The 21,835-nt window shown below is 49.4% G+C and overlaps 1 protein-coding gene across 4 annotated transcripts in view; it reads right to left on the bottom strand.

Annotated features, from left to right (window-relative positions):
- Positions 1–945: 945 nt before the first annotated feature.
- The window catches only part of ARHGEF6 (Rac/Cdc42 guanine nucleotide exchange factor 6), a 41,275-nt gene continuing 20,385 nt past the window's right edge, over positions 946–21,835 (bottom strand). For 3 of the 4 annotated variants that reach the window (XM_052813963.1, XM_052813965.1, XM_052813966.1), the window contains 15 exons: positions 20,683–20,778; positions 19,688–19,810; positions 18,266–18,404; positions 16,254–16,313; positions 13,922–14,068; positions 12,943–13,029; positions 11,885–11,963; positions 10,978–11,111; positions 10,571–10,696; positions 7,648–7,668; positions 6,749–6,842; positions 5,693–5,782; positions 4,779–4,878; positions 3,843–3,897; positions 946–3,311 (listed from right to left, as the gene is read on the bottom strand). In XM_052813963.1, the coding sequence (XP_052669923.1) occupies positions 3,171–3,311; positions 3,843–3,897; positions 4,779–4,878; positions 5,693–5,782; positions 6,749–6,842; positions 7,648–7,668; positions 10,571–10,696; positions 10,978–11,111; positions 11,885–11,963; positions 12,943–13,029; positions 13,922–14,068; positions 16,254–16,313; positions 18,266–18,404; positions 19,688–19,810; positions 20,683–20,778 (1,492 nt within the window). In that variant the 3' untranslated portion in view covers positions 946–3,170. The remainder of the gene's footprint in view (positions 3,312–3,842; positions 3,898–4,778; positions 4,879–5,692; positions 5,783–6,748; positions 6,843–7,647; positions 7,669–10,570; positions 10,697–10,977; positions 11,112–11,884; positions 11,964–12,942; positions 13,030–13,921; positions 14,069–16,253; positions 16,314–18,265; positions 18,405–19,687; positions 19,811–20,682; positions 20,779–21,835) is intronic. The other variant, XM_052813964.1, reaches the window with a different exon arrangement.

Genomic DNA, 21,835 nt, shown 5'->3' on the forward strand with positions numbered 1-21,835 from the left:
CCATTGCTTGGAGGATGCTGGTGCTGTCTGCATTAGAGTTAGGTCATGCAAAGGGGCTGTTTGGGAGTTGGCACAAGAGAGGAGGCCAAAGGGACCCTGCATTCAGTAGGAGAGCAGGATGGATGGTCTCTGGTTAAGGCCTGGATCCGGCCTCATGGGGACCCAGGAGTGGAGATGCTCCCTCCAAATTGAGCCCAGGGGGATGCCTCCTCCTTGCTCTTCTGCCCAGTGCAGGCTCTGGGGCACTCAGGTCTGGATGTGGCCCTGCTCTGCCTGTGCAATAATTCCCCAAAGTGCCACTGGGGTTCAAGCAGGCTCCCTCGCAGACTTCAGTGTTTTTCTACAATGTGCCCAAGGCCAGTGTTTCTTTTTCACTTGTTCTTTTTCCCACTCTGACTGCTGTGTTTGGTGAGGGAGAGCAGGGTCTGGCCCTCGATCCTCCCGGTTTGGCTGCAGGCTGAGAGCGCAGCATGTCTCTACCAAAGAGTTAAAAATACCAGCATGCATGAGAGGTCTTGTCCAAGTGGTAGACCAAAGGAAATCCTGTCACCACACCTAATCGCCAGAAAAAAACTTGAACAAAAAAAAAAAATCTCAAACAGGCAGGAAGTCACTTATCTACAGCAACCCGCTGGTGCAGCGGAGAGCAGCTAGTTCTCCATAAAGCGTCCTTGTTCGCAGAGTGCAGGCGGAGCTTGAGGGATGGAAATGCATCTCCTTCCCGTGGGACGAGGCACGCTTCCCTGCCACAAGTCTGGGTGATGGTGGGAACAACAGCCCAAGTGCCAGCATTGCCTTTTGCACCAGTATCCCCACCAGCATCCAGTAAATCGGAGGGTGGATCATGCAGCCACGGGCATTTTGAGCAAATCAGGGATGCCCAGAGCAAGCACTGGCTTTGCTTTTGTGGTGGAAACAAAGGAAGTAGCACCGAGAGCTAAGAAGCGATTTTTATCCTTCTTTATTTGTTGAAAATGTCAATTAAAAAACTGTTCAAAATAAAAACATGTTAGAAAAGTTGAACTTGCATAAGTAGTTACAGTAAATAAACCTACATGACAAAGATAAACTGGAAGGCAGCTGACACAACATCCATCTAAAGACACTCACTGGAACCTATTTACAAAGCACTGTAAACAAAGTAAATATGGAAACATTGCTGTCCATCCGGCATGGCTTCTTTTCCTTTTTATTTTGTTTTCTTGTCTTTTTTGGCTTCTAGCTCTTGACAAACACTTGATCCAACGTGTCCCAGTGTGCCCTCCATCACATTACATCTTACAAACATGCATATGTACACAGCACAGGTTTCAACTAAACCGGGGGGCAGCAGGGAAACATTTCTACCCTCTCCTCGGAGTGTAAACGGCCCTTGGTTTGCTTCCTTGCACTGGCTGCACATTGCGAGCCCGGTCCCCAGCCCGCCTTCGGGCAGGCAGCAGGACCGGTCAATGGCAGGGTGTTTGGGCATGGCATCCCAGAATAGCAGCTTGAGCTGCTCAGTGTGCAGCAAAGGTTGTTACCCTGGAAAACGATTAACCAGCACAGCAGGGCTTGACTGTTGACCAAACTGCTCAACTGTGTACCTGGGCAGGGATGTGGGGAGCTGCCATCCAGCTGGGATGCTCTGGAGATGGCAAGTGTAGCCAGAGCAAGAAAGACCTCTGGTTTGTCCTAGAAACAGCTTAGATTTAAAAAGCGTTTCTGTTTATACTCCTTGTGATGTTTTGGAGTCTAGCTCTCCCCAAACACCATTTGCTATGTTGGGGCTAAATTTTAACTGAGAGGAGGGAGTTGTAATTATTGCCTCTATTATGTCCTTCATGACCAACGTAATGGTATGACTGTAATGAGCTGTGGTGTGTCTGCACACCCTGGGACCATGCTGCCCTGTGATATACGTAAGACTTATTATTAACTTTAACAGAAGGTTACTTTTATAATGCTGCTAAGGAAGGAAGGAAGGAAAACATCAGTTCTAAACTAGAGTATAACACCAAATAAGATGAAGATAGCCGATACATATGCATGTTGCCTGTGTGCCGTGTTCGAGGAGCTGTGCAGGGATCTGGAAGGGTGTTGCACGTCCTTGCCCCAGGAGCGTTTCAGTTCTTGTCAAAGCATAAACATAAATATCTTTCCTATCCCAAGAGAAAGTTCCTTTTTCCTAGCCGAAAGCCCCTTTGGGGCGATGGGGAGAGAAGTGGCCGTTGGCTAGGTTCCCAGCCTTTGGAAAGGAGCGATGGAGAGCCTAACGTGGGCAGAAGGGAGCAGGGAACCAGCACACTTGGGGGTTGTTTTTTGTTGTCAAGCAGTGTTTACATTTCATACAGAGAAAAGCATGTCCTGCAAGGGGAAGCACAGCAAAACTATAAACTCATACGATACCTGGACACTCAACGTGAAAAACCAGGGGGTAGGAGTTATAGGTCATGCATAAGAAAAGGGATGGGGGGGCAGAACAGCAGTTACCTGTTGTGCTGATCACGAGCTGTTAGGAGGCAGCACTGTGCAACATACCTTCCCATGCGCTCTGACAGGTGCTCCAGATCTGACTTCCCCAAGGAGTTCAAATGTCTTCATGTTAATTGCACATTTTAATCAGTATCAAGGCCACACGGGAACCACAGTATTGCTGGGCTCTAGTTCGCTACAGTCAACTAATGGGGAAAAAGAAGGTGGTTGGGAAAATCTTCCCCAGTTGTGATTATCTGAAAAGAGGAGCATGGTGCTTTTTGGTTTCTGCTCAATGCCACCTCAATAATGTTTTCATTCAATAAATAGGTACCGGTGCTTTTGAAAAGAATGAAAGCATTAAAAAGTGCTTAAGCTTCCTCTAGGAAACTGCTGCCAAACCCTCTGTGAGTGGCAATCATTAGCAGAGTTTGTATTTGCTCCCAGTAGCGGGTACGGATGAGGTATTAGTTGCTGCAGATGAATTGTGAATCATGGACCGCTTGCTTACTGGTTTAGTTGTGATCGATTGTTTCTGGTTTATTTCCTTATTGGATGGAAGAAAACCAATTTTTTTTCTCCATTACTTTTTTTTTTTTTGGTAACAAAATTCCCCAAACCAACAAAATAAGGAGCAAGAAGAGGCAAAGGATCCAGTTCCGCTTCCCAAAAAACACCTGAGGTCACAAACCACTGCCAGCAGCTTCTCCCCTAATTCAGGCAATCAGGGATGACTTGCGCCCCGTGTCTTCCCTGCCACACTCATCCGTCTGCTTCAGCAGCCTTCTAACCAGCTTCTCCAAGTCCTTCCTGGATTTAAGCTCTTCCTCCAAACACTGTTTCATCCTTTTGTTCTCCTGCGAGGGGAAAAATAAAGGAATAAAGATGCAGTTAATGCCCATGCACTTTACGCAGCGAGGTACCTCCGTGCGCCTTGCTGCCTGGTGTCCCAGTTACTTTAAGCAGGCAGAAGCATCCTCCTGGAAACCCAATTTTAGCCTGGGTTGGAGGACCCTGTTCTCCTGGGGAGGTCTCTCCCACTTCCAGGCTTGGGGCTGGAGGGAGGAGGATTTCCTCTGAGTCTGCAAGAACTGGTATCCACCAGACCCCTATAAAATGAACAGTCAAGTTGAAAGAACTTTTAGAGTAGGGAGAAAGTTTCATGTTACCACCAAGACCTCCTGCTGGCTCTGGTGCTCAAGGGACTGTGTGGTGAGCTGATTCAGGGAGCTAAACCAGGAGAAAACTAACGCTGATTCAGGGAGCTGCAGGACTGCACCAGCACCAGCAAGACTTTTCCTGGGCACAGATCAGTCAAAGACAACGACCCGGTGCAGCCTGGCTGGCTTTTGCTCAACTCCTAGCACAAACAATCCCGCTCAAATTACCTGCTTCAGTTCTTTGACTTCATCTTTCAGTGCATAAACCGTGTCAACAAGGCTCCTGCAAAAAAATGCAAAAAAAAAAAAGAATAAAAAGAGCTGGAGTGCAGCAAAACAGCAAAAGCATGGGAGCTTTTGTGAGCAAGGCACTGATAAGGAAGGTGCTTCCAGCTTCTGCTTTGCAAGCATCAGGCTGCTGCTATCGCTGCTGCCTGCGAGAGGACTCTGGAAACACAGCCCAGGAGCATTTATAGGCCACCAGTCCAAAATTCAGGGCTCTTTTCTCGAAACTCAAGAAATATTCCTTGTTCTGCTATCTTTCAGTTATCAACAAAGGACTGTGGCTTTGACTTCCTTGTTTACGCTACTGCAGTAAATAACAATGCCTTTAAAACTGGAAATGCCTGAGCATCTTTTGGAAAATGGCCTTGATTCCTTGAGGTTATGCTGCAAAAAAACAAGCATGAAAGGAATGCACTGTCTGGATTACAAAAGGAGTGGATCAATGCAGTCACCCAGATGCTGAAGCTACATAACAGGCTGGGAGCACTCACAGACAGGGTGCCAGCCAGGCTCCCGAGGGGTAGCAGCAGCCCACTACGTCAGTGGTTAAAAGAAACCAGCCACTTGTTTGGTTCTGTCCTCCCTGACCCCATTAGCTACATCTGGATAAGCCCTGGGACTCGATAAACTGGCTCTCGGGACCCAGCACACAGACTCCCGGAGGGCTACGGCCACATCAGAGCAGCTGGGAAGGCGGCTCTGTTCTTAAAAAGGGACAAAATAGCAACTGAAATAGCCCAGTGGTTCTTGCCAGGACTAAGGCAGCAGTCGGTGACACCAGCCCTGCTCCTCTGCAGAGATGCAGGAGAGGGCATCGGTTTTTAATGTCCTTCCAAAAAGCAACAAGGGGATCTGCAAATGGAGAGCAGCCGCGCTTACTTTTCCTCCGTGACAGTCTGGCCGTTGCTTCGTGTTTCCTCTACGATGATTTTCTCTTCCTCAGGAAGAAGGACTTGGGGGATGGAGTCTTTACGGGAGCCTGTGTACAAGAATTACTCATCAGGAAGAAAAAGGGAGACTTGATGACCTGATGCCCAGGCCACTCCGGAGGCAGCACGGCAAATGCAGCCCTCGTTCTCCCCGCTCCTCTGCAAGCCTGGGGCAGACTGGGGACGCAGGGGCTCCAGCAGCCACCAGCTATCTGCCACGGTTAAATACAGGCTTATACGTATCGCCAACCTGGAGCTAAAGCAGCTAGTGGAAAGTTTTCAAGAGTGCTCACTGCATCTAAAGCTACATCATGACTTATAAATGAAAACATTCGATTAGGGTCAAGAGCTCTCAGAAGAAACATGCCCCCCCTTTTTAAATGTACCATTATTTGATAGTTCAGTGATTTAATTCGACATCTCACCAGCAATGAAAATAGTTATATTTCCAGAGTTGAAGATGTTAGATAGGTTCTTATGAAGCAGCTTGTTCTTAAACACGCAGCTGATTGAGAGATAATATTCATGCTTCCTTTCTAAAGCTATATGCAACCTGAGATTACCATCAGGTTTTCAGTGCTGACAGCCACAGGCACTGACTAGGTTTGCTTAATTCCTAACAAGTGCTGGTGAAATAGCTGTGTCTCATCTGCCCTCCTACCTGCTTCATTCTCTGTGTTTAGAAGAAAAACAATGGCAACTAAACCACTAGATAGATGAAGCTCCCTTATCTTGAAGATTGAACACCACACAGTTTCCTAGCATGAGTCTCGTTGCTGTATGATGCAACCATCTGGTTTTTCCCAGAGGGGTTATCAGTGTTGCAGGCAGAGTATGAACTAAATAATCTGGTTGTGTGCCCACCTGAGCTGAGGGCTTGCTGGAAGCCTGCCCCAGTACAGTATGCCTCGATCACCTTCAGGATCTGAGCATCTTCTTCCAGCGCAGCAGTACCTGTAAAACATTGCAGACAATAGCTATCACAAAAACCAAAGTGCTCTGGCTTCATCTCTCCCAGCCTTTGCTCCCAAGTCCCTTAAGAGAAGAGTGTGCTGTTTCCTTGACTGACACTATCTTTGGGACTTTGCCTAATTTCTTTTTGAGGTCCTTTATATTTTCTGGCCTTTGCAATGTGTCGTGGCACCATGACTAAACGGTACGAAAATGCACTTTTAGCTGCTCATCTCAGCAAAACTCAGGGGGTGATGCCTGACTGTGGGTGCAGGCAGCTCCAGGAGATGGGTAGGCAGAGCAGCCCTGCTAGGAGGGATCTGGTACAGACACAGGAGAGCAGGACTTGGAAACGTGAAGTCTCAGTTTCCAGCCTTAGCTCAGTGCTGTCTTCTTGAGGGAGACAACTGACCTTCAGTGGCAGCTCACTGCTGGGCGACCACGGCCTTTCATGTAAAACCCCTGAGGAGTGTCCCAAGTGGACTTCAGGGAGCTGTCAGGACATCCCTCTTCACAGGTTAACACCTCTGCAGGGATGGGGCCTTTTTTTGCTCCCTGATCCCCCATGGAAACTGTCCCAGGACCTGCTGGCACGGCCAGGTAAGGGTTTGTCCCAGCTCTCAGGCATCTTTTGATGACTGTTGATGTGCAGTTTTACTGCAGCTTTTAACCACGTGGAATTAGTTCCTTGGCTTTGTACCCAGAACACGACCACACACAACCCATGACCTTGTGCTAGCAATCACGAGGGTGGTAGCATGTCCGGCAGTCATAACTGGGAGGGGATCTGTCAGAGACTGAGGACCGGTGCGCTTCCAGAAGCCTCCCGTGCCCAGCAGCACATAGGCTTGCTCACAACGTAAGCATCCTGTCGCATCTTGCACCGTAAAAAAGGCTGTTCTCAAAGTCCTGTGGAGATCACCAAGTACACAGAAACCTCCAAAAAAAAGAGAAAAATACAACACTTACTTTTCCGAATAACGAACTCTTCATCAGATGGTTTTCTCTCAGTTTTCCTTTTTGGAAGAAACTTCTTCATTGTTTTTGGACTTTTGCTGGAATCCTATAGAGAAACAGACTCCTGTGTTTAACCAGAACCAAAGGCAGCTCAAACAGCGGAGCAGCGCAGCTGAATGCAGCTATCCATGTTATGCACAACACACTGTAGAGAACTACAAAGCAGACAGTGACAAAGTTGGGGAAAATGATGCTTTTTGCCTTCCCTATGTGCTAATTGTGGCCCACTGCCCCCAGGAATTGCACCTGCAGGTCTGGGCCAGGACAAGCTCCTCTAGCAAATTCAACCCTTGGCTAAGATCCTTTAGCCAAAGAATTCAAACACATTCACAGCACTTTTAGTCTGCTTACCAACTCTGTGGTCTTTGTTAGAAAACCCTATAATGTTGTTTATTTCCTTGATTTGATTTCTAATATAAAACAGTTGGCAAATAACATTGCTTCTAAATGCACACAATTTGTTTGAGAGTATAAATCCCCCGTACACATAGACAGAGAACAGACAAATACACACAAAGTTAGTGTTTGCTATGAATCCACAGGTAAGAAACACAAGCTTTTATCTCCTTCACTGAGTTACAAGTCTTGCTGATTTGGAGACAATTAGTGTATTAGTAGATTACATGCAATATGGATTTTAAGCAGGAATAGAGACATGCCAGGAAGTTTAAGTACTGTAATACTAAATCCTTCTTGAGAGTTATCTCAAAATATATTTGCCAGTTGCTACTGACTCTCACAATAACTTACTGATATAGCCAAGCAAAATTAGGGTCATGCAAGCACAAGAAGCGTGAACAGGAACAAGCATTCTTTGCCACAGTAAGCCAAAGAGATGTATCTACCCTTACCTTTAAGATATAAGACATCCTCTACAATGAATATGCAAAGAAAGAGAAGATGAGTGTGAGAGATTGATGATTTTATTGACCAAGTCCATTAAATCCACAATTCTAAACCACATTTAAATGTTAGTGTTGCGATTAATGTGGCACACTCTCCGTACTGGTTTTAGAGCACTATCAACATGCAAAGGAGCACGGTGTCATGCAAAACTGAAAAAATTACATGTGAAACGCATGGTAAGTGGGCATTAATACACTCTCAACACATCAAAATAGAGAACGTGCCTCCTCAGTTAGTAGTAGGTTTCTGTAGATGTTGGTTGTCTAAGAGAACAGTGCTTAAAAATGCAGCACCTCTCAGTGCTAGCCAATGCTGCAGACGCCCCGCGCGCCCGGCTCCGTCTGAGCCCCGGGGAGCAGCTCGGGGTCTGGCCCCGTGTTCGACACGGGTCCTGGGGTCTTCAACCTGTCCCAGCTGGGATGATGGGATGCCCTACCCACCCTGGTGACAAGCCCCCAGGACTATGTCTTCTCAAAGGGGACCTGCCATCCTCACTGGAGACCCGACAGCGTCAGGCATCAGCGCAGCAGCATCTCCCTGCTCCGCTGGCAGGACGGGGAGCTCCCCGCACACCCTGCGGAGGGTCCCATCCCTGGGATGCTCGGCACAGGGAGCCGCGTGGCTCTCCTGCAGGTCTGGCCAGCAAAGTCCCGAATCCCGATGTTATAAACCCTTCACCTAACGCAAAGCAGGCCACTTAAAACAAAAGGAGTAGAAGAAATCATCTGTAAATCTTTTTCACTTTGGTAACCTGAATCCAGACACACCGCTTTACTCACAGCACCTGCTCTGTCATTTCAAATGATTACTGGAAACAGAACAGGAAAAATGACCCAATTTCAATGGAAATAACAAGAGTGCTGTGCAGTACGCAAGCAGGTTCTGGGGTTTCCTGAGCACAGCTTGGTACGAGGAAATGCACAAGACTGCCATCCCATCCTACACTACTAGAAGCCAATTAAAGTAACACTGGATGTCTGAAAATCTCTAATCTTTTCATCAAACTCTCCCACTCCCTTCCCTGCAAATTACCTTTGAAATCTGTATTCCTTCATTACATCTTCGTTATAGGAAGGTGACATGCACCGAGCTGTTAGCATAGCTTATTTTCTGCCCTACTTTAAATTAAAAAATAATACAATGAAATAGGAGTTCTGCTTAGTGACTGACCATCCCAGAGGGAGGGACGATGCAGATCTGCTTGGGCCAACAACTGAACTTATTTCATATTTGTCATCACAAGCTCGTGTCCACGAGTCCCTCCCCTGAGAGGGGAGCTGCCCCCCAGGCTCCGGCTGGACCGACTGGGTACCAGACTGCGCCTGCCCAGCTCTGCTCCAGCTCTGCTGGACCCGTTGGCCTTCGGGTTTCCACCAATGTGGCCAACACAGCCCATTCCTGTGCAAACCACATTTTTGGTCCTTTGACACCTTGCACGCTACCATCCAGCCTGCAGCAGCATCCCGCCCCCTGGGGCTCCCTGCCTGCTCGGCCTCTGCGGCAAAAACCTCTCACCTGGTTTCGACACAGAGTTTAACTCCTGCTGTGTGCGGCAGGGGACAACTGAGAAACTGCAAAGGACCGTGGTATTAAAGATACCACTCAATCTGTGGTTTTGGCCGGCTTATAAATAAATATCAGCCTTGCACTTTCACGCAGAAAAATTTCACCTCTACTTCATGCCTCTTCCTATATTTTAATTCACCATGCAAGCAAGAAATGGTTTAGTCTACGTTAGGGATTTGGACCATGCAAAGATTAAGGGTCATTTCCAGTCTGCTTGGTTGGTTTTTGAACAATTTAATTCCCAAACTGAAATGCGTTGGTTTACAAATTTTAAGAAATAAATGTAAGAGAATGCCGTGAGACTACCTAAAATCTCTACCTGCAGCAGCGGACTTACAGCCCCCCCAGCTACTGGGCTCTCCATCCCTGAGTGCTGGGGGGGCTGGGAGGGTCGAAGCTCCCCTCCCCGTCCCCATCCCCACTGGGAACCCGGGCAGCGGCGCTCCCAGGGCTGCTGTACCAAGAAAGGCAGCTGACTCAGAACTGGAGTGCTCATTCAGTAAGGGGAACATTACCCAAGTTACTGGTGAGTAATCCCAAAAGTTTAACGTGAGGTAGGGAAGAAGAGCACTGCAGTCGCAGCAGGGGGTGAGAATTGGAGCTGGGTTTTATTTTGGGTTTCCCCACGCCGCCTCCTACCTCCCAGGCTTGGGGTTTCTGCGGGGGAAGCGATCCCTCGGGCTGCTGCCTCCCAGCAGGGTATGGCTGTGTAAAACACTTGGGTGGGCGGCAAAGGAGGGTCGAGCCCCACGGCTACTGCAGCCACCAAGACACGAGAAACATCAACGGGCCTTTTTCCTCTTCCTCTTGGTGCAGCATTGCTGCTCGATCCTGCAGCTCCGGCTTGGGCAGCGCTGAGCCACTGCTACGGCTGGAGCTGGAATACATCCCAGCAGGGAGCCCAGCTCCCACCCACGGCTCAGACCAAGGCAGGAGGAGGAGGAGGAGGAGGAGAGGAGGCAGCTTCACCACAGCACCACTGCAGGACAGCGCTCAATCGGATGTGCAAGGCTGTGGGACATGCCGCTGCAGGACCGGTGACATCCAGCAGCTGAGGGCGCTGGCTACAGCAGCCGACAGCAAACATCAAGCCTGCAAACATGCGTGCTCACGCTTCACTTGCAGCACAAAGCCAGCCGCAGTGACAAGCATCCATCGCAGGACTGGGGCAAAACTTGGCAGAGTCATTTCTCTCAACAACCCCTAACCTTCTGTGCCCTCGCTATGGGGTAAGAAACCCACACACAAGCACTAGGGATTGCCATGAAATCAGGGTCCTCTGCAGGCACGAGGGATGATTACCTCTTTGTAACTCAGCGCTGCTGACGGTCTGAGTGGAGGAGCAGGACGGAGGCAGCTCAAGCTCCAGGGCTTGAGGATTTTGGGGGGTTCTAGAGGCCCACGGATCTGTCCGGCTGAACTAAATGTCTGAGAAAATAGATGAGAAACAAATGAAGACTGTTAGCCACCGAACATGTAGAGAAGCAGAGGGGGATGGACAAGAGTTTGCTGTGAACTCCTCTGAGACATCTAGGTTACAATAAAAATAGGGCAGGATACATGTAAAATGGTACAAGCACGACACGGTTACAAACAAAACCGCAGGATGTGTCTTCCAGCTGTACACATTAGCTCCATATCAAGGTGCACTGCTGAAACGGAGACATCAGCCAGTGCTGGTTCCTCAGCCGGGGAGGCGAGACGCTTACCGAATGAGCGCTCCAGGACTGCGTTTTGGATACCGTGTTGCACGTCCCTTTGGTCAGCCTTTGCAAGTGGTCAAGCCATTCGTGCAAGTCCTGGCTGGTGCTGCAGGACACGGTGATCCGCTCCGTCATGTTCCCTGCAGCAGAGGGTTAGATAACCGTCTTTAGCAAGCAGTACAGACCCAGGAGGAAACACGGGGTGAGCTCAACTCGGCACAGCAGCAAGCGGCTCCTCAGTTTGCAAAGTCCAGTGGCTGCAAAAAGGCCAGGGCAAAGATGTGACTGCCCATCCTGCTCTGGGCACCCAGTGCCAGCCAGTGTGGGAGCTGCACAGCAAACCTAAGGGAACTGGCAAGATGAATGTCTGAGGAATTACTTCATGTTAAAAGTAAGCAAATGCAACATTTCCATGATTAACAGAACGCTGACGCCAAATACCACCAGCATAAATAGCTGCACTGCAGCCAAGGCACTGAGCATGAAATGACTGTGTATAGCTACAAGTAATGAGATTAATCAAAGGGGAAAATTGGGAGGAACATTAGGAAAGCTACCTGATGACCACAGCCATTAATCTGTCAATAAACGAGGCGCTGACAGCTGCATGGGATGGATGCTGGATGCAGACGGGGCACACACAGCACAGAGCAGTGCTACTGGGGCGGGAGATTTGTCCCATACGAAACACTATCGTCTCCAACAGCAGCCCAGCGCCAGAGACAGAGCTCAAGGGCATTGGGAGGAGGTCGCCTCAACCAGGAGGGAGATGGTCAGGAACTCAGACAACACACGGTAAAAGAGCAAAAAGAACAGTGTGGTGCAGTGGTTAGGGGGAGGAGGAGGACCAGTACCTCCAGTGGCAGCTGCTGGTTGGACTGGGAGGATGGCCCCAGGCAGGGGCCCCACTGACCTGCGATTTCAAACATGTGCTCGTTCCCTTCAGCATCTTCCAGCTTTGTCAGCGTCATTCCTGTCAAAGGCAGCTTTCCCTAGGAGAATTGAGGAGGAGTCAGTGTCTGCATCTGCTTCCCAGCGGGGGTTGTTGTGCTTGTTTCTGCTGATTCCTTTCTCTTTAGGAATCGCCATTAAAAACTAATTTGTGAAGGCTTCAGACTGCAGGAAGAGTCTCCTTTAATGTATGGATCTAGACTTTCCTGCACAACAAGGTCAAACCCCCCTGAGAAGAGGCTCCCATGACAACTGAGTCATGCTGGCTCATCTGCCACCCTTTCCCTTCACTAGGTGCAACCCCTTTTTACAACCAAGTCAGGAGGATCAACTTCCCCTGGTTTTTCTGAAAGCCTTCCCTGTCCCTCTGTTTTGCATGCTGAACTGCCTGCTCACCTTGCTCCCGCTGGTCGGTGAGGTCAAAACCCCAGCCAAATCCTTCCCAAATCTTTCCCATCTCCCTTGCTTATGACAAATGACACATCAACACAAAAGCATCCTTTTCCTGGAGGCAACTGGAGAAAAGCCAAGCTCCCAACAGCCTGATTGCAGCCATTCAAATGGTAAAACACAAGAAATGCAGAGTTTTGGGGTGCCTCATGGCACGGAAATTTTGGGCTCTTTACAGTGGGCTTTATAGTAGTGAAATATTTTCCAGAGACAGCACAACACTGAGAGCCGGCTGGCTGGCCGTGTGGGGCAAAACCCTACAGCTGGTCAGGACACCCTACACACACACACACAACATTCCTGAGAACAGCATGTAGGACAACATGCTGCGAGGGTTTTTTTTTCTAATTTCACAGCATTCACACTTACCAAATGCTGTTTAACCAGTTGGCAGCACAAAGGCACTAAGCGGCCTGGCACAAATGGTAAAACCAAGCCCTGGTTCCCAGCCTGGGGCATTTGCATCACAACAGAGAGGTTTAAGGAAGCAGAGGATTCGAATTTGACAAGAGCTATCTGATTTCCTTTTTCACACCTAATGCCTTGCAACTTGAAATTAAGCATGCTTACCTGATAGATGAACCCACTCATCCGTGGGCTTGCAGACAGCATCAGCAAAACGTTTGAAAACAACAAGAAATACCGCTCTTCTTTCTCCTGCAGGGATAAGAATTTAGGTTAATCCAGTTTGCAATGCATCACAAGCACTTTCCTCCAGCAAACTGAACCTGTTGCAGCTGGAATCACAGCTTGCGAGAGATCACCCCCAAACCAATTATTTTGGCTTTTTTTCTTCACAGCATCTCATTTCAGTACTAGTTTTTCCTGCATATGTTTTTGTCTGCATCCTGCTAATCCTCTTCCAATCATTTCAGAGTGCCTCAGAAGACCAAGACCTTATGTCCCCCAGCATCTCACATCCCAAACAAGACTCTGGGACTAGACTCTATAGAGCTTTGTTTTACAGGTCTTCCCTTCCCAGGGAAAAGTTGCTACAGCAAGCAAGCAATTCAGTGATAACAGGCACTTTCCCACACCAAACATGCAGTATGCATGGCTTTAACACCACCGGTGAAGGTCTGCGGCAAGCACTGGTGTGATGCTTTAGGACCAGTAGCACAAGAATCCCTCCAGTTATTTCCAAAGCGCAGTCAGCTCTGGAGTGGGACGTCACAGCAGCTGCCGCGCTGTGCGCAAAACATGGCAAAATGGTTATGCTAATGCACACTTTCAAGTCACTCTCATTTCTCAGAGTAAGTCACAGAGGGGAAAGAGGGAAATTAACGTGCTACGCGGCACTGAGATACTTCTTCTGCTTGAAAAGTGTGTCACCAAAGGCCTGAAGCTAAGCCCCCAGGGTGCCTGACTCCAAAGACATGCACAGTCCCATTCCACAGCTTTTCTCCAGGTAAAATTATTTATCAGCATTATTTGTCACCACTTTGCTGGCCTGGAGTGAGAGTAGCTGCCGCCTAGTATCACTGATCCCATGGGCAAGGAGGGATTTGGACACAATGTCTTTAGCCAGGAGAAGGACCACCGCACTCACCTCACTTCCCCCACACTGTACCATAACTTGGGACATGTAGATGATGTTTCCCATCGTTTTTATGTCCTCTCCTTCCCAGCGCTGGATGGATTCGGAAAGGATCTGCAGTTCAAGTTGCTTCCTCTTCCTCAGCTCCTGGCATTGCGACTGGGAATCACAGTAGGGCGCTTCATTAGCCGAAGGGCAGGCGCAAACCCAAACCGTCCCAATGAAGACGGTTTCACCAGCAATGCTCTCACAGCCACGTGGGCTCAGGGCTGGTCACGTCAAGGGATCAGGAAAGCCTGCTTTAGCTCTATTACACAAAGTTTGTTAAAAAAATCACACCCTAGCAATTTATGAAGTAATGAATACATTAAAATGTCAAAGAAATTGCGAACTGCACTGAGCAAACTTTTCTTTCCAAACCAGTCCTACCTCTGAGAGTACAGGGTCACATTTTCCAAACCAAGACAGCCGCGGAGTTAAATGTCTCTAATTTTGCTGCTGCTTAGAGAGATTTTGCCCATTTTGCCCAAACAGCGAAGAAAGTTATACTTGCAGCAATGCAAAGCCCCCATGAATCAGATGGGTGGATATTTTCTAACCAAAATTTGCAAACCCAAAAGCAGGACTTGGCGCAATATTTCAGCAGTGCAGTAGCGCAGCACAAAAAGAAGCTTTTGAAGGTGCTGTAACTGAAAAGACTGCAACGATGCTCAGCAGCTGGGGACTGGTAGAGCTCCACAGATCGGCCAGTCCTTCAGCAGCTTTCTGCAAGAGAGGACAATGCTGACTGAACAAAGACAGCCCTGCAAATCCGAGCAAAACTTGCTTTAACTGACCCCTCTGCCAACAGGGAAAATAGCTGCAAAGCCAAACCCAGGCTCAGTTTTCACCAGCTGCTTGGTTTTTTTCCAAACCCCTATTTCTGACAGAGATTTTCCTCCTTTCTAGCTCAAACCCTTTGACTACCCAGATCTTCAGAGAGAGGCTGCATTGGATCTAGTCTGAAAACACACTATTTTGAACCAAACTGTGGGGGCTTCCTTTGGTTTTGCAACTGCCGTGTGCTTCGATGGCTCCCTGGGTGTCCAAATTCAACGTTCCCAGGATGCAAATCCATGTAAAATCCACAGCAATCCATCACAGTCTGTGTGCAGAGGTGCCACTGCAAATCACGGTGGCTCTGCGGTCCCTGCCCTGCCATCGCTCAGGAGCCTCCCTGGTCCTACCACGGGACCACGCATCCGTCACAAGGGGCATCTCTGCCCATCTAACCTCAATCCGCACTGAACCTCTTTAGTGGTATCATAATTACATTACATTACTCAGCACCCAAGTACACATTTCAAGTAAAACCGTCCATCACTTACACGCATTCCTAAAGATTAATGACACCTTGTAATTTAACTGAATTATTACCCTATTATCTACTAGAATAAATGGAAAGGGAGCCAAGTTTCTAAGTAAATGTAACATGATCGCCCTTTCCTGTTTTCTATGAACTTTCTCCTCCCCATCTTTTATCTGCACTGCTAAGCACCGAAAACTTGCATCTGCTGTGCTAAGGAAGGAAGTTGGACCACATCTGGAGTGGTTATAGTGAAAGGTATTCAGTGGCTACAAAGCGAGAGAGACTATAGCTTTTTTAATAACTGAAAAAACCTTTGCCGGGTAAAACCTTTGTGCATGTGGATGGCTTTTCCCCCTTTTTTTCATCTCAGTGCAGTAGGACTTTGAGGGGTGTATGTAACACAGCTCACAGAAATAGGTTTGTTATCTCTGACTCATCCCTTCGCTGCCACTTGCTCTGCTCCCTGCCGATGGCCACGGCACCCGGAGCCACAAATTACCTGCAATATTGTCAAAGCCTCCCGACGCCCGTGGAGCAAACCTCAACAAAAGCTAGAGCACTCAATGGGCTCAGAGGGGACCTTCCTGCTGGCAGCAGCAGTTGAGTCAGACACCCCTGTTAACCTTTCACAGCTCATCTCAATGAGCAAGGGGCGGTCTAGTTTCAGGTGGCAAATGATTAGGGTATGGAGGCAAAAGGAGATGAAAGGGACCCCGCTGACACCACTACCCACACGTGGCTTTCTGCAGCAGAGGAGAAAGTCACAGATGCTCTGTCTCTGCTGCTGGGACCACGGTGCCAGCGTGCAATTGCTGAAACATGCAGCCAGAGGGGCAGCTCTAGGCTCGAAACTTGAAATTAAGATTCTTTATAACCCATCTTTTCCATTCAAAAAGATCTTTTTTTTCTAATGAGGAGACAAATGTCAGGCTTGACTCATTCTTCATGAAATGCAGCCCTGAAATGGAGCGCTCTATTTTAAGAATTGCCACCTACCACAAGGGACTTGAAGGATGTGACGGCTTTCAGAACCTCTTCGTGATCTGCATGCGCCTCCTAGTGAAGGGAGAGAAAAATCCCTCAGCCACCAGCACCAGCACCAGCACCAGCACCAGCACCAGCCCTGTGCAGCACCCACTGCCCCAGCGCACCCAGGGCTGCAGAGCTCGCAGGGTGCTGGGGGATGCGGGGCCGAGGGTGCAGACTGCATCGGCTGCCGGAGGGGGCCAAAATCCCCCAGGTACCTTCCTCACCACCCAGTTCAACGTGACATGGTTTAAAGCAGCTATGCAATTCCTTGATACCAGTGTAATGAGTGTAAAGCAGCCAGAGCAAGAGCAGATACGATTTTACTTAGAACAAACTCGGCTTGCAAAGAAAATCAGTCAAAACAGGCAGAGGTGCAGGGTGAATTTCTGGTTTCACCTTCAGGAAGGAAACTTCCATGGGCATGCAAGGCATTCCAGCCATTGCCCCATCAACGGTGCCATTTCCATGGGCATCTAGGGGAGCTTCACCTCTGGGTTTAAGGGGGGGTCATGTCTGAGCGGAGAGCTCTTGGCCAGGTAGGGGGAAGCAGTATGCTGCCCTTTGTCTTTGACTGTAGCTGCATGCTAGTACTCTCCTAGCACCTTCTCCTGTATCTGGGGCCCTACATCATAAGCTCCTCACCATCCAGTCCTCATGCCAAGCAAATCATAAGGTGTCTAGGTTGTGACTGAGCTGTCCCTGCGGCTGTCAGAGGCTGCCTGGGATTGCTCACCTCTGAAGCTGGGATAAGGGCTGCCCTGAACATACCTTCCCCATCTCCAGCTGCACAGCAGTGCAGGGAATGCTATGGTATACATCCACACTGCCTACATCTATATTGCATACATCCATACTCCTCCCACAGCATCACAGCTTAAACCTCAACCCCACTGATTCATGCAACAAAACCCCCACACTCAGCTTAGAAACTAAGAGAAATAGGTGATGTGTGTGTCCCTGAATACACTGCCGATCCCCGCAGAGCATCCTGCAAAGAGCACGCTGTCTCTGTACCGGCGTGGTGGCTGCAGCCAAGCTCAGCTCAGTCCCTGCAGCTCAGCTAAGCCAGGTGAGAGCGGGACAGGTCAGGTCCGTAGTGTGCCCTACAGTTCCAGCTCTTATGCTCTCTCCTATGCAGAAAAAACCCTGGCTCAAGCACAGAGGTTTTAATCCTCCGACTGGGATGTGGATTCGAATGATCATGGCTAAGTGTGCTGAGTAATTAACTAGTAATTAATACTGGAAGAGGGAAAAAGCAAGCCCAGTTAAAAATAGACTGTTACTTCTGTTTTCTTCACCTCCTTGCATCCCCCGAGGTTTGCAGCCCTGCAGCTGGAGTGCACCAGCAGGCGAGTAGCAGAGCTCCAGCGGCAGAGATCTCTACAGTTCCCGGGGGGGAGAAATGTCCTAAAGCAGATCTGCCACTCGCCGAGGAAGTCTCTGTCCCCCTTCGCTGCTCTCCCTGCTCCCAGGCACTCGCTCCTCCACCCCCGTGTCTGCGCCAGCTGCCAGATCTCTGCCTGTGTGGCTCTGCCTCCACCCCAGAGCAAAACCTCGGGCGAGGGGTGGGGATGTGCCTGCGAGCTGCAGGAGCGAGTGGCCAGGCACAGGAATCTCATAAAATGCTAATAAAAACACTGATTTATTACCCGCTGTGCCAATAAATACCAGCTGTAGCCTGACCCTGAACTCTGCTTTTACTTGTGCTGGAAACGGCCCCTCTTTGAGGAAGGGCTGGGATGAAGAGCAGGCAATGCCTTCCTACAACAGCCCCCACGCTCCTCCACCGCTTTCCCGCTTTTAATCTGACAGGTAGATAACATCCCATGGAGGTGGGACACCTCCTTGGAGGGGTGGTAAGTACTTTTAGCAATGTGGTGCTCAAATACCAACGGGCAGAGGTGCCTCTTGCAGCTCGGGGGGCAGCTCTTGCAGCATCAAGGGGCGCAGCCTGCTCGGCAGCCCCGCATCCCACCTACCTCCATGTGCCGCTCCAACTCCTGCAGCAGTGTCACATATTTATCCAGCCTCAGGAAGGGTTTGCTGAGGCTCGTGGTTAAGATGAGAATGCCTGGGTTGGCCGCACCCTGGCTCTCCATGAACTTCTCCAGCTCATCACTATAAATAGAGAGAACAACAAGGAGGGCTCACCACCACTGAGGGCTGTGTTTTGCTGCCTCCCACGCTCTCCTGATGGCTGGAGCTCTGCTCCGAGCTGTGCCTTTTTAAAGGCAGCCCAGCCTCCCCTCCGAGCACCTCCCGCCGCAAACCCAGCAGGGCCGGCGGGGAGCTGCAAGCTTCCAGCCAAGCACGACCCTGCTCCCCAGGGACGCAGGGGAGGATGCTGTGTGGTGGCAGGTGTTGGTGTGCACAGCCTCTGGGGTACATCGGTGCTGGCAGCTGGTCCCCCGGCGCAGGGCCAGGCGTCTGGTGGACAGCGTGTGCTGCAGGATGCCACAGCAACGTGCTGGGACCCTGCTGGGAGCCGTGACGCAGGTGCCAGTGCGTACATCGCTCTGGAAAACACGGCTTGTGTGTGTCAGCACATTTGCCAAAGCTGATTCTTTGATTGATTTAAGAAAAGGGGTCAGACTGAGGAACTACATGAATGAGTCATTTGCAGGAGCCAAGCTTTTCGTTAGGCTGAGTTACAGCTGGATTTCGGCAGGTAAGTAAATATATGGTGAGTTCCCATTACAGAATGGGAAGACTTAAACAGTACGGCCAGGGTCCTGGCTTTCCCATCACTGCACAGAGGACAGCTAAACTGCATTAGGGATGTCATAGTTGTAGCCTTTTGGCTTGGCATGCTCTTTAGCATGACATTCCACAAATTCAAGCGTCTACTCAAGTGGGACATGTTGAAGGATGATGTTATTACTGCGATCTACCAACGACCCTGCAAATCAACCATTTGGTTGAATAGCAGCTCAACTATTAAACTGGGTAACTCTGCGTGACTTGATGACCACCCTCCTTTTGCAACAATGTGCCCCACACCGTAGTGCCACAGGGGGACATACTCCCATCTGCAAGTGTGTGAGCACTTCAGCAGTGGGTCTGAAACAGCATCTGGGTCCCTTAGCGAGTAACGATCACAGGAGATGTTACTGAAAGGGCTGAAGTTGTCTCTGTTTTACCCAAGGTAAGAGAGTCCTGTGAGAGAGGACCTGTGAAACCAGCTCTGAACACAAGCAGCATGAGTTTTGTCCATGCTGGAGTTCCAAGGTTATGTTGAAGAGTCCAAAGCCCCAGCAGTTTCCCCAGCAGCAGGATCCCACATTATCCCCTTGCCCAATTGTCAAAATACAGGTCAAGATCCGTGCAAGGCCAAGTATTAATAATAAAAGTAACTTTTTAAAGGAGGGACTTCGGTCTGAATCTCCTCCTTCATCACTCACCTGTGTTGCGTGAGGACGTTGACTGCAGATGGGTGGTTAGCACAGTACGTCAGGTACAGGGAGCGGAACTGGGGCATCAGGTTCATGAAACAGCCTCCCACGCGCTGCTGGTTCTCAGGGAGCCTACGGACGCCAACACACCAGCCACAACGTTAAGCCTCTTGATCTGCACCCTGCAGCTACGGCACTCTCAGGTATCTGCCCAGGAACCACCCGCTGCACGGGGACATTTCCAGGTCACCACGTAACTGCAGCACTGAGCAATACACCCATGCCTGCCACTTGGGGAGGAGGAAGAAGGACGTCCTCAGATGTGTCTGGGTTTCTGTGGTGCGGACAGTGAGTATCACAACCCGTTATTAGCCTGGGACAAGGTGTGACCTACCCTGTCCTGTCCCACAGCAGAGCTGCAGCTGGGATGCTGTAGCCCACTGCAGCTGATGGAAGATGTGCTGGAAAGAACTGGGTGCAACACAGGAGTGGTCCCGCTGTCTGTGCTACTCATGAGCATGAGAGACGAGACGGAGAGAAAAAGGGAAGCCACAGCCTGAATGTATTTCCAATATTCAGTCTTTTCCCCATCTCTTTTCAGCCCTTCCAAAGGAGAGGCCGGGCTAAGGCTGAACATGTCTGCCAGCCTGCCCGTGGGAAATTATCACCTCTAATAATTTGCTCTTTGCTCTCTGGCAATCTCCACCTTCATGCCTGCCAGATCTCTCACCCTGCATGTGTCTGCATCTTTGGTCCACGTACACTTTCATATCAGCTCTAGTGACACTCTCATTCAGCAGATGCCTTAGTAGAAATGCCGGAGTTTCTTCTACCTTCCCTCCTGCCAAAGCACTACCTGCTGCCTTTCTTCAATCCTGTTATTTTCTTCTATATTTAACAACTCTAAGACAGCAGCCAGGATGAACATTAATGAAAGTGTCTTTCCATTGTTTTTAGCTGCAGTTTAACAGCTTAACAACCTCAATGCTATGGCACAAGCTTACTTTGCAACTTCTTCCAAGGCTTGGTTCAGTGTTTGCTGAAATGTAGAGATTTCTTCCACATTTCCCAGCAATGACGCGATGTCCACAGCGCTGAGCCTAAAAGAGTCAAATCGCCAATTAGCATCAAAGAGACGTTGCTCTCAGGAGCACCCCCATGGTCTTTGTAAGCAGTCCTTCCAAAAAGACCCAAGAATTTGTCTTTCCCCAGATACATCATCGGACATGGGAAAACACAAAATCCATGACTTGTGAGCTACAGACCACAGCCTCCCAGAGAAGATGTCTGCTGTCAAGGATTATCTTAATTGGATTTTAATCACTTAATCACATTAATCTTCTCAGATGCTTAGCTGTCTAATAGACACGGACAGATGGGATTTCAGCCAGGGGTGGGGAGGGAGGTGTGTGCACAGACACAGAGACAGCTTTGTCTTCAGGGATTTATGCTGCGGGTTTCCCTACGTGAGGAGGGTCCTACAAAGAGGCCCCTCAGGTAGATGTTCCTTTATTCCTTAAATGAGGTTGGATTTTTCCTAGCCAAAGCTAACGTCTGCTTCTGTCATCCTCAGAGCCATCCTCAGAGTCACTCGTACCACCCTCATTTAAGCCATTTCCCACCTACAAGGCTGAGAGCATGAGAAATTTTCACAGCTGAATATATCCCACATGAAGATTTGGGGAAGGGAGGGGAGATTTAAATACAAAGGCCTTAAGACACCACTGTCCTATCTCTCTGGACTGGCCAATGTCTAAATATCTGCCCTCCGCCCGTGATGCCCCAGGGCTGCCCAGTCCTCCCGCAGCATGCTCAGCCGGAGGGACCCCGGCCCCAAAGGCAGCTGCATGGACAGAGTCACCGAGATGGCACCGTTTGGAAAAGACGACCAGAAAGCTGAAGCAATAAGCAGGAGGTGAAGTTAACTGCGCTGGGTCTTTTATGCAGGGTGAAACTATCGATAGGAATCTGCAGATAGGCACCACTGCGCTGCCTGTCGCTGCCTGGGTAAGGACAGGACGGTGTGTGCTGCCTCTGCACCAGCATGGATGGAAAATGCATCAGCTTATTTCTGCAGGTAAGCCCTGACAAAGTCCCCCAGTTGCCCTGGCATTACTCAGGGTGTAAGGTACGGCAGCATGCTCTTCCCGAGCACGG

This window comes from Harpia harpyja, chromosome 18 (assembly GCF_026419915.1).
Source record: "Harpia harpyja isolate bHarHar1 chromosome 18, bHarHar1 primary haplotype, whole genome shotgun sequence".
Lineage (NCBI taxonomy): Eukaryota > Metazoa > Chordata > Aves > Accipitriformes > Accipitridae > Harpia > Harpia harpyja.